General features: G+C 37.6%; 1 protein-coding gene across 2 annotated transcripts in view; it reads right to left on the bottom strand.

Moving 5' to 3' along the window:
- The window catches only part of unc13c (unc-13 homolog C (C. elegans)), a 196,376-nt gene that overhangs the window by 107,547 nt on the left and 73,572 nt on the right, over window positions 1-15,257 (bottom strand). For both annotated transcript variants that reach the window (XM_079620744.1, XM_079620743.1), the window contains exon 16: window positions 10,748-10,876. In XM_079620744.1, coding sequence (XP_079476870.1) covers window positions 10,748-10,876 — 129 coding nt within the window. The remainder of the gene's footprint in view (window positions 1-10,747; window positions 10,877-15,257) is intronic.

The following is a 15,257-nucleotide window of genomic DNA, read 5'->3' on the forward strand; positions in this document are numbered from 1 at the left end:
GCGGCAATGTGAAGCACTGAAAGTGAAAGAGACGCTGACACAGTTTTTCATGTTTAATACGGTAAAGCTGCTGCTTTAACCCTCTGTGCTCTTCGCTTGTCGCTCAATAATGACAGATTTATTTTTTTTGTCAATGAAAGTAATGCTATATTTTAGTTTCATAATGTTTTGTTATTTTCCTGTAATAACAAGGAAACGTAAACGTGTGTGACGTAAACGTGACGTAAACATGTACGCGACGCCCCAAAAACGCCGTTGCCATGTAAACGAAAGGCACATCCGATAAAATATTTTTACGTTTTCACCCGCGAGCGTTCTCGTGTAAACAGGGCCTTATACTGTACAAACTGTATATTCTAGCTCTAAGTACACTAGCACTACCTCTGTAACTACAAATCACAGAAAACTTTCTGCATTTTACATTTTCGAAAAAACATCACTTAGTATGATTTATAAGCTGTTTTCCTCATGGGGACCAAAACATTTTCCCACAAGAACAAGGATTTTGGATATTGTCATCTTTGTGGGGACATTTTGTCCATATAACGTAGAGAATACCTGAACCCATCTCCCCCCCCCTCTCTCTCTCTCTCTCTCTCTCACACACACACAACACACACACACAAGATTGGTGCTTCAGTGTGCTGATCCTCCTGAGAGATTCACCCATCACTGACACATAATGGACTCCCCCCCTCCCCCCTCGCTGAAGATGGACCACTCCAAACGCTCTCTGTCTTTTCTGTGTGGTTATTTTCTGCCTTCAATAAAATCAGTGTTTGGTGATTCTCTCTAAAATGAGGCCCTGCAGCGGATTTGGACTCATTTTTATCCTGAGCACCAAAGATCCAGATCTTACATCAACCCATATTTTACTGCTCAGAGGTTGCTATTTCATTGCTCAGAAGACTAAATTCAACACAAAACAGCATTTCACTATCCTTGCAGGCTTTGGTATCTTTCCAAATCTGAGCACAGTTTGAGACATTGTTGAGATGACTTTTGAAGACATACCATACACCTCTACTAAGAAGATAATCTGCATTTAGCATAAAAACAAAACATTCATTCCCTAAATGTATGAATTTGTTGTTGGTATGTTTTTGACAAATGAGCCCGTCCCCGTAGGCAGGTTTTGTCTAATATGGTTATAGAAAAGTAAACGTATAGAGACACTAAAGTAGTTAGATGTAAGCTATATCTCTATAATCATCTAGACCTCTGCATATCACTGTCATTAACTCTTAGCTCGAATTAAAAGGTGCTTTGAGGGCTTCACTTTATTGTGGGTTTCTGGTGGTGTGAGTTTAGGTGTGAGTTTAAAGTGCACCGTGTAAATCACAGCTACCTGTCCTGTTAATTGCTACTTATGCAATATGTGCAATTTATTTCTACATCACTTTGGTAAGAAAGTGCCTTTAATAAGGACATAAATGAAAATGTAAAGTGGTTAATCTCTCTCTTTCTTTGGTAGCCTAGATTGGTGAATCTCATGAAAACAACAGACCACATGTCATTCACAAAAATCTTAATATATATATATGAAGACTTCAGATGCAAAAGCCTCTAAGTGCCATCTGGAATGTTCTTCTAAAATTAGCATTTTTATCAAGCTTGTATATTTAAGTTCAGTAATTTCACTTTAATGTATTGCATAAAGAGAGATTCCTCCTTTTGGTCCCGTTTATTTAATTTAAAATTGACATTATTTTCATGACAATTAAGTACATTCTCATTGCTCTAATGCTGCCAGGGTTCTGTCACTTCGGTCTAGTTTATTTCTAGGTTTTGTGACAGAACTCGGACACTCCTGTTTCGTCTGAGCGCGGTTTCGAGCGTTCTCGAGTCGTGCACTCTCTTGTGTCGGGATTCGGACATTCATGTTCCGCGTGTTTGTCCACTGTAGTGAGCGCACAGGATGAGCTTACGCTCGTTCTCGTGCGCTCTGTCTTGTCGTGTGAGCGTACGGTTTCGAGTTTGCACGGGCTGTACGCTCTTCTGTTCACGTCGTTGTGTTTTGTGTAGCACGCGGTTCGGGTTTACATCGGCCGTGTGCTTTCATGCCATGATTTGTATTGTACTATGTAGCACACAGCTAGAGTTTTACACTAGCTGTGTGCTTTCATGTTGTCATGTTTTGTGTGAACACGTGGCTTATGAGTGTTCTCATTGGCTGCGTGTTCATGTCTCGTTTTGTGTGAGCACATGGCTTGTGATTTGTTTTACTGGCCATGTGCTTGTGTTCTAGTTATGTTTGTTGTGAGCACATGGCTTGTCGTCATGTGTGTTTTCTTGTGCCATGTGCTCTCCTGTCCATTGCCTAGCCCTGCCCATCTTGTTACCTTATTATTATTTAATTTATTTTGATAAATTAGTTACCAAATTTTTGTTCTAAATGGTGGTTCACAACTGTAATAAATAAATATATTTTTTGTTTAAATCAGCATTAAAACCATAAAATGAATTAATTTTTTAATGAATATAACAATACAATAAAATAATAAGTATTAGTTTTATCATTAAAACATAATTTAATATCATTAATTATATATTATGAAATGTAATTTATTTTATAGTATTTTAAAAAATGGTTAATTGTCAGATTTTTTTTTTTAAATAGGCTGACACAATAAGCTTACTTTCTTTGTGCAAAATCTAATTTATTTTTCTTTTTTTTTTGGAAAGTCAGATAGATAATACAGTGCCTCACATACCCGAATCATTCCTATATGGTTGGATAAAAGTAAAAAAAAAAAGTTTTAATTAAATCTTACTACTCAAACTTGACATTGTTCTTGTCTTAGTCAATCAATATTTTCTGTCAGTTTCTTCATCTTTTTATCACTCTGAATATTCTGCCAGTTGTTCTGACTCAGTGTGTCTCATTTTATTTCCACCAACCTTGTTTCTTTGTTCTTTTTCAGCCTCCCTCTTTCTCTCCCTCTCTCTCTTTTCTATGGATCTCCTTCATTCACATCACACTAACAGGATTTGGTTGTTTCCGACCCCCCCTGCACGTGTCTTAAGAGCTTTTTGACATGATTATATAACATACCAACCCACCTCTTAGTGATGCCGCTATATTTTATATATAAGACATCCAGAGGAAGAACATTCGATGTGCCCATTCCTGTAGCACCAAATAAAGACCTATTTTCCTCTTCATGGGGCCGTTGCCTCAGTTAAAGAAGAAGATGGGTCAGTTCTGCAACTAAAAATAAGCCTCTCCACCAGCGAGAGTGAAACTCTGGCTCGTAATTTTAACTGCGTTCTGTTCGGGGAATCCGAGCTGTTATTTAGGGCTGATGTACGTTCTCTGGGCGCTGCTGCTGTCTGCTAGCAGATGAGTTACACGTTTTAGTTCAGTCGCTGTGGACGAATGTGTGTTTTCCAGTCCTGCCATCGAGAGCTCGATGAACGGATAAACACAGAAACACTCTTATTTCTGCAGGATATGATCAGTGTTATTTTTTTACTATTGTTAAAAAATTATTTATGCTTTTGTTAACTAAAAGAAAGCAGAAATTAAAATAAGTCAAATAAATTATGAATATTCTTGAAATATTATACTTTTAAATATACTTAATTAGCAAATAACTGAAATAAATGATGAAGTACTACAATTAAGTTAAAGCTAAATGGAAATATAATTAAAAAACGAATAAAACTAACAAAACCACAACAAAATGACAGCAAATATTTAATAAATAAAAATAAAAAAATTCAATGAAAATAAAAGCTAATACATTTATTAAAAAATTATAAAAATTAACATTTTAAATGAATATTACTAAAATAACACATGGATGGTATTGTTTATTTTTCCATATACTGTAATGGCGATCCTAGAGAACATAAATAAAGTGGAAAAACTGTGCTTAACAAAAAATTTAAATGGTCCTAAAAACAGGATTCCTTTTCTGTAAGCAAAAAATAATTGGACAAGTCTTAAATTATCGCTTTTTTATTTGTCCAGAAGAAAGAAACAATTTTTGTTTGAAGAAACAGGATGATTGAGCAAAACCTACCATACTGATTGAATACAAGAATGAACTGATTATTTGTAGATGAAAACGTATTTGACGCAGGAGAACAAAGTGAGACGTCTCTCTTTTGCAAACAAACAGAAACTGATATGAATAAACTGAATCTCTCAGTTTAGAGATCTGAGTCATCTGCCATCGCCAGGGGAATACCTTCAGGAAGACACGCTCGGAAAAACTCAGATGAATTAGAAAGATTGAAAGACTGTGCCAGGAAAACTTTGGAAGAAGCCCTAACTATCAACCCAGCAAATACTCATTTCCAAACACACTCCTTTACCTTAATGCCTGAAAGTTGCAAAAAGCCAATCCATCAGTTCTGAGCGTGTTATTTAGTTCATTTCTGGTCATTTTTGTGTGCATCAGATGGATAGTGGAAGCATTTTTTTTTCTTTTTTTAAGGAACCTAAAGGTCCAATTTTCCTGCAGATTAAACAGTACATGTAAATAATGTGAATGAGTGTAAAAGTTGAGCAGCAGCAGCACAGAACTCATCAAGCTGCCAACAATGTTTTTTTTTATTTTTCAGGATGAATGAGACTTTAGAGAATGTGTCATTTAAAAGTATGTGGGAGATCAGCCCAAACAGTGCAGTGCTATTGAACTAAAGAAAGTGATCTGTAGCGTGACTCGCGTGAATGGGAAGGCTCGGATACGTACTTGTTCAGGATGTAAAGCAACATAGGAAAACTTTTTAGCCAATGACGATGTCATTAGGTCAACAAAACACACGTAAGGGTCGGGATGACAGTGTTGGAGATTTACCTTGGATACGAGCGAGTGGAGTGAGTGCAGTCAGAGTGGAAAAAATGAATGGCTTCTAAAATACATCAGCTAAACATTTCTTTAAAGGTGACATATCATAAAAATCTGACTGAATCCGTGTTTAAGTGCCATAATCTGATCTCCAGTGCATCTACTAACCCAGAAAACGTGAAAAGTGACAACCAGTAACTTTGTTTTGGTAAGCCTTTCTCTGCAAGCATGTCAAAAAATAAGCCGATCAGATTTCGCTCCCATTAATCTGCACGTTTCCACCCACGGCGCCGCCATTTGGTTTTCGCAAGCGACAACAGTGTAACCAGTTATAACGCAATGGCAGCTGTCTTATAAAGAAATCAGGGAACTGTGTCAACTTGTGTTGAGTTAAACATGACAATACATGCAAGTCGATGAGATGAATCAATGTAACTCCATAACAGCTACATGAATGCATCCACTGACCATTCAGAAACGTCCAGGTGCTTCTAAAAGTAGCGACCTCTTCCTGAGTCTCTCTGTAAGGCTGCACTCGCTACTGGTTATTTCTGGAATTTTGCTCACACCCAAAAAGGGGCAAATTTGAGAAGCTATAATAAATGATGGGGGGGGGGGGGGGGGGGGGGGTTTGAGCTGATACTTCACAGACACATTCTGGGGACACAATAGATTTATATATATCTTGTGAAAAGGGTCATAATATGTCACCTTTAAATTAAACCATTTATTGTGGCCATGGGTGTTCAAAAACAACTCAAAGCTATCATATGGCTTTAGAAGACTTGTTGGAATATAAGTCATATGAACGACTGTTACATTTTTATCACAATTGTTTTTGTGCTTTTGGGAGTTGACAAACTCTGGTCAAGATCTAGAAAAGAGCAACATGAATATTCTTTATAATAGTGATATAATGTAGCCTGGCAAGCCAGACTTACATCAAGATGTTTAGTCTGGCAACTCTCTATAGACTCGGCTTAATCCGAGGGGCGGGATAAACGGTTGTCTCTCAAAATCCCTCTGCACGCAATAGGATAGCGCTACAACCAGGGGTTAAATTGTGATTTATTATATGAGTGGGGGCTCTCCCTAGGGGGGTCCGGGGGGGATTTGCCCTCCCGGGATTTTTTTTTATTTTTTAAATTAACCATTAAATGGCACTTTCTGGAGAGTTTTGTGCAACAAAATGGAGAAATGAAGTCTTACATGATATGTGAAAAACTGCAAGGTTAAGAGCATATACTTTGCATTGTTGTAGTATCAACAGGTATTAGGACATTTAGCATTTACAATACTGTTAATCAGTCATCACTTGATTACACGTTTTTCTACTTCAGATTAAAGATGTGATTGGGCCAGCCCAGTGTCAATCAAGAAAATAACCAATCGACCGCTGATCTATGCGTTTCATGCGATGTCAGAAAAAATTGACCAATGCATTACACGAGCATTAACCCAGCGCCGCCGATTAAACAAAACAAAACAAAACGAATGGGCCGCCGATGTATGAGTTTTATCTGCCGTTAAGAAAAAGAAAAAGTATGAGATGTATCGGCCCAAAAAGCACGTCGGCCCACCGGGAATCTCCCGGTAGTCCCGATGGCATTAGCCTATATGCCTGGAAGTCACACTTTAAATCCTACCTGTTGCCTTTCACCATCCACTTATTTAGCTGCTGTCGCATCAATTTAGCCTACATGCCATCTCCTTTTCCCTCTTTCTTTTTCTATTTTAGCCCCCGACAGCTTTTTTGCTTAACCCCCTGGGGTCGGCAATCACGCCGGCGTGATTTGCGCGTTTTTTTTCACATAGCAGCTGAATAAACTTAAAATACTCCGTCATTTGTGGTCATACAGACTTAATAAAAATGAAAAAAGAATCTGTGAGATGTCTACTTTTGTATGTGTCCACTTACAATCAAAACAAAACGTTGTGCTTTTGTAAAATAAAGAAATTAAACAGGGTGTGCTTTCTGCCTCTCCGTCTCGTGAACTTTTTTTTCTTGAGCACGTCTCTAAACATTTAAAAAAACTCAGCGAATACTTGTCACACATTTGTGAGCTCTATATATTTATAATCATTTAAGTGTGTAGTTTTAAATTATCTGATTCAAAACGAAAACAAATATTCTCTGTTTAAGTAATTTGTATAAAACCAACAAGATATTCAGTTTCTCTAACCCTTCCTCATTAGTTTTAATGTGACCACACCCACACGCGCAAAACATATAGAGATGCAAATCGTCCATGTGTCGCGCGAACGCCCCCATTACCTCAACAACAAAGCGGCAAACTTTATCAGTCCTCTTCAGTCGTCGAGTTTGGAAGACATGCTGTGAGATTATTGGGTTTACATCTGAAGAAGAAGATCGCGATTTGAAGACTAGAACGATTTTAAGGTAAGAAATAATCCTGAATTATATTAGTTAGTGTTATTGTTGCATAAACTTCATATTGCCATTGAACTGTTGCTCGATGCTTCAGTGAATGTCCCCTGCACGCGCTGTGAGAGTTTGAAAACGCAGTCGCGCGACGTGCGTTTGAAAAGCAAACCATGATTTTACTCCAATCTCATTTCATAACGTCATATCGATGTAAACATTTGAAGTAACATATGATAATCAATATGTTTTTCTCTAGTGTAGTGTTACTGAAGTGTTCCTTTTTAACTATGCCTGCTATACTGTTCTTATTATTTGATTCAGCCCTGCTGCAAAAAATACTTTCTTAGTTAGTATTTTTGTTTTGTTTCCAGTCCAAATATCTAAAAATTCTTAAACCAAGAAGTGTTTACTAGAGAAGTAAAATGACATAAGAAATTCTATTTTGTTTTAGGATAAAAAGAAAGTAATTTAAGTAATTTTTGCTTAAAACGAGCAAAATTATCTGCCAATGGGGTAAGCAAAAAATTCTTGGTTTCCATTTGAATTAAGATTTTTTTTCTTGTTTTCTATTCGAATTCAGATTTTTTTGCTTACCCCATTGGCAGATAATTTTGCTCGTTTTAAGCAAAAATTACTTAAATTACTTTATTTTTATCTTAAAACAAAATAGAATTTCTTATGTCATTTTACTTCTCTAGTAAATGCTTCTTGATTTAATAATTTTTAGATATTTGGACTGGAAACAAAACAAAAATACTAAGTAAGAAAATCATTTTTTGCAGTGCAGGTATATGCCTACAAGGCACAACAAATATATATATATGTATATATATATATATATATATATATATATATATATATATATATATATATATATATATGTGTGTGTGTGTATTTTGTAAATTTTAAAAAGGAATTTTCACCAGAAATCTAACATGTATTCCCACAATCATGCAGCCCTGGTTTCTTCTTGATATCAGCATGCTCACAGCTTTTTTATATATATATATATATTTTTTAGGTAGCTACCCGTCCTGCTGACTTCAACATGAGCATGAGGAGGTAAAGTGAAAAATCAAACACCTTGGAAATGACAGGTATACACTATGTTTCAGGAAAAGAAAGGTGTGTGACTGGTTAAGTCTCTGTCTTTAGTTCAGTGTGTTAAATAATGTGCTTTTTGCCATTTGTTGTGTATCTTTGGATGATGTTGTGTTGTAAATAAATTCAAACAATCAAAAAGCCATTTTTTTTTAAATCTCCTCATTCTTTGTGCAAGGTAATGTAATGATAGTGCCTGAGAGCTCCTAATAGGGCCATTATGGGAGGCTCTTTGTCTCTCTCAGGTGTGAAACACTCAATATTCATGGTGGTTAACGCCTCCTCGCATAAAGCTTTCTTACACAAAACATGTCATACAAATTTTAAATCAATATATTGTCTTATCTGAATGAGTATTCAGGATGATTTTCACATAGTTTTGGAGCAAATATTCTAGGCTACGTGATACAATTTTCAAAAGCCTTGCGACGAAATAATTAGTTTGTCTTTCATGACATTATTTCAGTGACTTTTTTTTTGGTCATTTTCACAAACCACGCATAAATGTTATTATCTCAAAACTACAAACTTTTACATACATGCTGCTGACATATTATTGTAGCAGAGTTTGTGCTGAATGCAGTGTAATAATACTTTAGTCATGAAAATGTCACAAGTAACAGAAATAAGCACAAATGTTAGAGCATGTCAGAACACCTCCAGGACCCAGAAAACACCTCAGACCCCTGAGGGTTAATCCATCTTTTTCGACGACAAACTCACTACTCGTACCTGCTCGCTCCGTGCTCACGGCGCCCCCGCCCGCTCGCGATATTATTAGAGGGGACCCTTCTATGTCAAAATTCTATGATGGAATCTTATGAGGCCGCCTACTCTGTTAGTCCTCATCTAAAATGTTATATAACATTGAGGAAATGCAGAAATTATTTAGAAACGCACAACAGCAGCTACATATAGAAAATACTACTTCTTTTTTTACCATCGCTTTGGCGCCCCCATGGTGCAGAGCCCCTATGCGCCGCATAGCGCATACTCACTTTTTGCGCCACTGCAGTGCAGGCTTATGTGCGGAGAGCCCAGGCCCAATTTAACCACTGGCTACAACCAACCAGAGCAACGAAGAAGGTGACGTAGTCAGAGCGGCAAAGATCCGGTCCAGCAAAACTCCGAACACTTCTTCCTTTGTTAAGAATGACTTAAGTGCCGTTCTTTGCTCTTTTCTTAAAGAAAAACTTAACTCCAAGTCCTCCAGTCGCGGTCAAAGCCGATTCGAAAGACCGCTGTTCTCCATCCGCAGCCGCCATTCTTTGTTTTCAAGTGGCAGCCGTCGCAACTCTGTCGTCATATGTTAAGCCCGCCCCCGCCTACTCTATACACGATGTTATTGGCCTGACCCAATTTAGGTTTTTGCAGCTAGAAGGTCTATGGAGAGTTGCTAGACTGCCCTGGCTGCAAAATACCTTTTGCTGCCGCTAGGGTGCATCTAGATTTCTAGGCTAGATATAATGTAGATGGGTTTGGAACAACATGAGGGTTAGTAAATGATGACTGACTTTTCATTTGTGGTGAACTAACAACCAGATTGTCATGACCCTTTGAGCGAGCGTGACATCGGTCCTCACAGCAGATCCCTGTGACGGAGGATTCTGGGGTCAACGAATCAGATCATGTTGTGTGTGAATGCGTGAATGCCTCTGCCCTGGTGTGTGTGTGTGTGTAGTGTGGATAGACCATGAGAAATTTCATTGTCGTGTCTGACTGGAGGGATCAGATCGAAGTGACATTGTAATGAGAGACTCGCTATACACACATACACATCAACAGCATCAGAAATAGTGTCATAACACTGCATGTACTTTACAACAGGGGTGAGAAGAAACGCTCTCTTCCAGGAAAGACTGTTCTCTCGTTCTGCACACTAACACTATATATGTGACACACACACACATCATTTTTCCAGAAACTCCACACATCACAGATGTTACTTCTTAGAAAATGCATTGCAAGAGTGTCGTCTAGTTGTACATATTTAACAGATCTCAATTCTCAAGGCGCAGATTGAGTTTTCTTCAACAGCATGTGTTATTCAGGTCGCTATACACTTCAACACCAGGGCTCGACAATAAGGTCGAACAGACGTTCTTCTGATACTTAACAGATTGTCAATGGACCGATCGGGCCAGTGCCACACGTTTTTTTTCCGTTTTTTTTAAGTCCTGCCAATTTCTATCCATCTATCCACCCACCCATCATTATTTATTTAGCAAAAATCTAAACCACTAGCCTAACCAGGCCATTAGAAACATCCTTAGTGTTGAGCACTGATCACATGAAGCCTAAAAGAGAAAACTGACCATAGAAGAGGACAGTCTGCGTCAATGACCCCTAAAGCACACCTTGTGGAAACATTATTCATAACATATTCATGTACTTGAGTATGTTTGTGGTCTTACTGATCTTCGATCCTTTCTTAACCCTGCTGGTTAGTCTCTGCTCTTACCTGGTCCAGTAGCTGGTTGTAGAGCTCATGGCAGTTGTCAAATATGTATTTGTAGGTGGAGTCCAGACAGGCCTTCACGCAGTCTTTAACTACCATACTGGCTCTGGGAGGATTCTGCAGCTCCTGCACCTAGAACACACACACACACACACAAAAACTCAGAATTTGTCAAATACTAACACACACATATTAGTTTGTCAAGGTAATAACATTAAATCAAATAGTAACTTTGAACTATTTAAACAAAGAACAATTCAGTGTGTCAGCGTCCTCGTGAAGGTTAACAGGTTAAAATGGTTCATCACAACTTATATAATCAGAAATCATGATGTATGCAGTATGCCGTTTCTAAGGTATTCTGTGTAATAGTTTCTATGGCTTCCTAAAAAGTGTTCAGAGTGTTGCCATGTGAATGCTATGGTTGATAGTGATGTGGTTGCTAAGGTGTTTTGTAATATTATGGTGTATCTATTAGAATCCACACACAATACTAGAATCTACAACCATTCAGGATCCAGTTGCAAAAATTCTGTCGTTTTGTAGTATAAATGGTGCGAGTAGTGTTAAATACCCGGATGATGGACTTATTTAACCAAAATAAGAAGTGTGGAATATTGGACCCTTAATTACATAGTGTAGGGGGCTATCAGTCTCCGATGTTGAATGACAAATAATCTTATAGTACAATACAATACAGGATTGACAAGTACATAGTGTATAGTGCGTCACTTAGTGCGTCAACTTGTGTCTTTACATCTAGTATGACCCACTACCCAGACAGCAACATAATGTCGGCCCAGATCCGGCCCACATCTGGAATGCACGTGTACCAGATGTGGAACCGGAACTGGGTCGACACTATGTTGCTGTCTGGGTAGCAGTTAGTCAAGAGGCAGTCAGTCTAACTTTTTGGTATCAAAACAGGCCAATCTACGTTTTTATGTAACTGATTAAAAAAGTTATGAACAGTCATAAAGAAAACAATTTGATGACTACGTTAACTTGTAAGACTAGCCTTTGCGGTTCAGACTCACTAATTACTTAGCAACCATAAAACAATGCCCTGGCAACTACCAACAACACTTCTGCAAACACCTAGTAACTTGCTATGTGGTTACTAAGGTGTTGCATACTCTTTCAAGAGTTCAAAAGAGTCTCTGTGATATTCACTTTTTTTTAATGTTTTTGTTCACCATCACATTAGTCGGATCACTTGGTAAAATACCAGTACAGCTCTACTCAACAACAAACAAGATTTGAGGAATCATTCATGTAAGGAGGACAAACGCTTCAGAACGAGCTAAAAGTCTCATACTTTTTGCAATTAATTGGAGAAGACAAACACACACGTTTTCTCTCTATTTCTTTGCTTTTCTAGTATATTTTGGACTTATTTCTTTCCCGGTACATGAGCTAAAGAAGAAACTGAAAAAACTTCCTCAGAATATGTAAATGAATAATGTCAGTATATACATTAGAATGCACTTCTTTTGCCTTATGTAACTGACTAATGTGTCCCACTCATCTGCCTGTGCCGTGTTGGTGATTCTGAATGCGGATGCTAAGGGGAGAAATAAACATCACCCTGGCATGGGCACTCTTCCATTACCCATAATGCATTGTGACAGTTGGAGTTTTCATTCTCTGCCTAGCGGTGTTCTCTCGGTGGGCGGGGCTTCCTCTGCCTCTTTAGCCGCGCTTCACTGATTTGCCTGCTCAGACCACTCTAGCTGTCAGTCATTAAAATGACAAAGCGCTTTTTATCAGATGCAAGGCCTGGCTAATGAACTGACAGCGCTAGGTGTGTATGTGTGTGTGTGTGAGGATGTGACATCATCTCCTCATGCCTCAGTCTACTCTGTCCGACTCATCCAAACACACTCCTTAATTCTCGCAGTTCACAGGCAATCAAATCTGCATGTGGGTCAATGACAAATAAAGAAAATCAGGAGATGGTGACAATTCTTAAAAATACAAGCCAAGTAGTAGATTATTTAAATATATATATTTTATATAAATTAAGAAACTTTAAGATAAGAAACTTAAAATCCTGAAAATGGTTTTCTTGTCATATGAAAACAAAATGGCTTCCACCAAGTCAGTTACATAAATTATCAGTAAAAAAACATTTTTTATTTATATAAAGTAACATTAATACAAAAATATAATTTATATTATTAAAATAAATGTATTATATTAATATATATTTTATATTTATATATGTACAGTAGTACAAGTGCTATATAAATGCCTCATTCATTAATATCTGTTCTTATAAACTATAAAATCATATTTTCTTAAATATTAATAATACAAAAAACACTTTGTCATGGTTGGCTTAGATAGGAAGATGAAGACAAACATCAATATACATCTAGTTCTCAAAAGTTCTCCAAGGAGGCAGGATAAACACACCCATACCTAACAGAGATAGGACAATGACAGAGTGAACGGGAGGAACTAAATAGCAAACACAGATGATGGACACAAGTGATACAGATGAACTAATGATAGTAACCATGGAGACAGACTAGTGGCGGGAAACTGAACAAAGGAACATGTGACAGATGACAACATACTGAAAAGTCCATGAACACAGTGGTGACACACATCAGTACAGTCCTTGTTTTCAAGAATTGCATTTTTAATGCAGCTTTAAATACATTCATTGATCCAGACCAAAATAAAAATGAACATCATCATTGACCCACATACAGTTTTGAATAAAACATTATCTATCTACATCAAAGACCCAACACATATTCCACGCAAGTACACAAACGCTTCTAGCTACATACGCTTGGTTCATGCCATTGCATTCTGAAATGTGTCAGGATGAAATTAATAATGCAAAAAGGGCACAGTTTTAATAATATAACGTGGTTTAATGGCACAGACATTTGAAGGAAACTTCTAATTCGCGTCTGTGTTTGCATACGGTATGTTTGTGGCCAAGGGCTGTCAATGTCTCAGCAAGGACTAAATTTGACAAAACGAAATAGCAAATGTGCGCACGTCTGTGTAAATGAACTATAATAGCCTGGGAGGAGAAAGGAAGGAAAAAAAAAATCAATCACTGTTTATTATTTGTATTGGATTTGATGTCTTTTTTACAACTCATATTGAACTGCAACTACAATAGTCAGTCATATATTAAAATGCCTGCAAACGGCACAACAGAGAATCAAGCTCAGTGAACTAACAGCAGGGGCCAATCGTGCCTGTGATCTCATTTAAAGTATGTCTACTAAATAAAATAGTCTGGTTGGTTCCCCTTAAGCGACCTAAAGCTCTGAGTAGTGTGATTTTACAAGCACTTTTGCTCTGAATACATTTCCAGACACAGACGCGGCTCCCCAACAGCTAGAAATCAGTATATTCTGAATGCCTTCTCAAAAAAGGCTGTATTGTCTCACTCAGAGCTGAGCTATAAGTCAAAGACGTTTGTATTGCCACGAGACCCCCAGAACAAGTGGTTCTTGTTATTGTTGTGCTCAAATAAATTTGACTCAAGAACATATTTCAAGAGCCAAAAGATTTCTTTTATTTCGTGCAAACAAATGAGAAATCGTTGAAACCCTGCAGCGCCGGTGAAAAATATTTCATTACACACTGCAAAAGTGCAGCTTTACATTCGCAGCTGATGAAGCAGAACACAGATGAAAACAATCGGAGAGTATATTCACTTTATCTGTGCTCGCTGAAGTGAAACGCATCAGAACTCTCTCAATGCATGAAAGCTGTGATTAGCAGCTCATTACGCTCGAGACAATCAACACGAGATCTGTATCAGAACGGCTGTGAATGAATATAGCCTATCAGAAAGTCACAATCGGGCAAGTCAAGTCAACTCGTCAGGGTCATATTTCAGCCCCAAAATATATAAGCATAAAGAAAATGACACATATTTGTATGGCTATTCAGAGATCTTTTTTCATTGTGCCATTATTTTTCATGACAATTAAGACAATTACACCCTAAATTACTATTACTGCTGTAATTGCCTTGGTCGGCATTACCGGAAATGCCCACGAAAACCTCATATCCGTTTTTGCCATTGGGGAAAAACTATTCGAATTAACGCGCGTAGACCAACGTTTTTAGGCGCTTGATCTTTACTCTTTGTCTGGATTACGACTGATTTTTGCTTGTTCCAAAGTTGCTGTGAGGCGTTCTGCACCTAAAATAAGTTAAGAAACCCCAATCTGAGGTTTTATATCCTGCCAAATAAACAGATGGAGCCGGTGTTACGGTTTAACTGGTTATGTGTTAAGTTGTGACCTCACGCCAGACGTGAAACCTGTGCAATACGCCCATTACAATGAAACATTTGCACTACATGATGCTGATATTATTGTAAAAATTAAAAAACTATTTAATTGCTTGTAATGGCAAAAGTTTGTTTGACAAAAATGCCAATAGACTTATACTTGATACAGGACTCAAACTGCGTCAAGATAAGCAGTCAGCGCAACGTTAAAGCAACTTATCGTGTACAAATTGATGTAGG

The sequence above is a fragment of the Phoxinus phoxinus genome (genome assembly GCF_949152265.1).
Source record: "Phoxinus phoxinus genome assembly, chromosome: 8".
Taxonomy (NCBI): domain Eukaryota; kingdom Metazoa; phylum Chordata; class Actinopteri; order Cypriniformes; family Leuciscidae; genus Phoxinus; species Phoxinus phoxinus.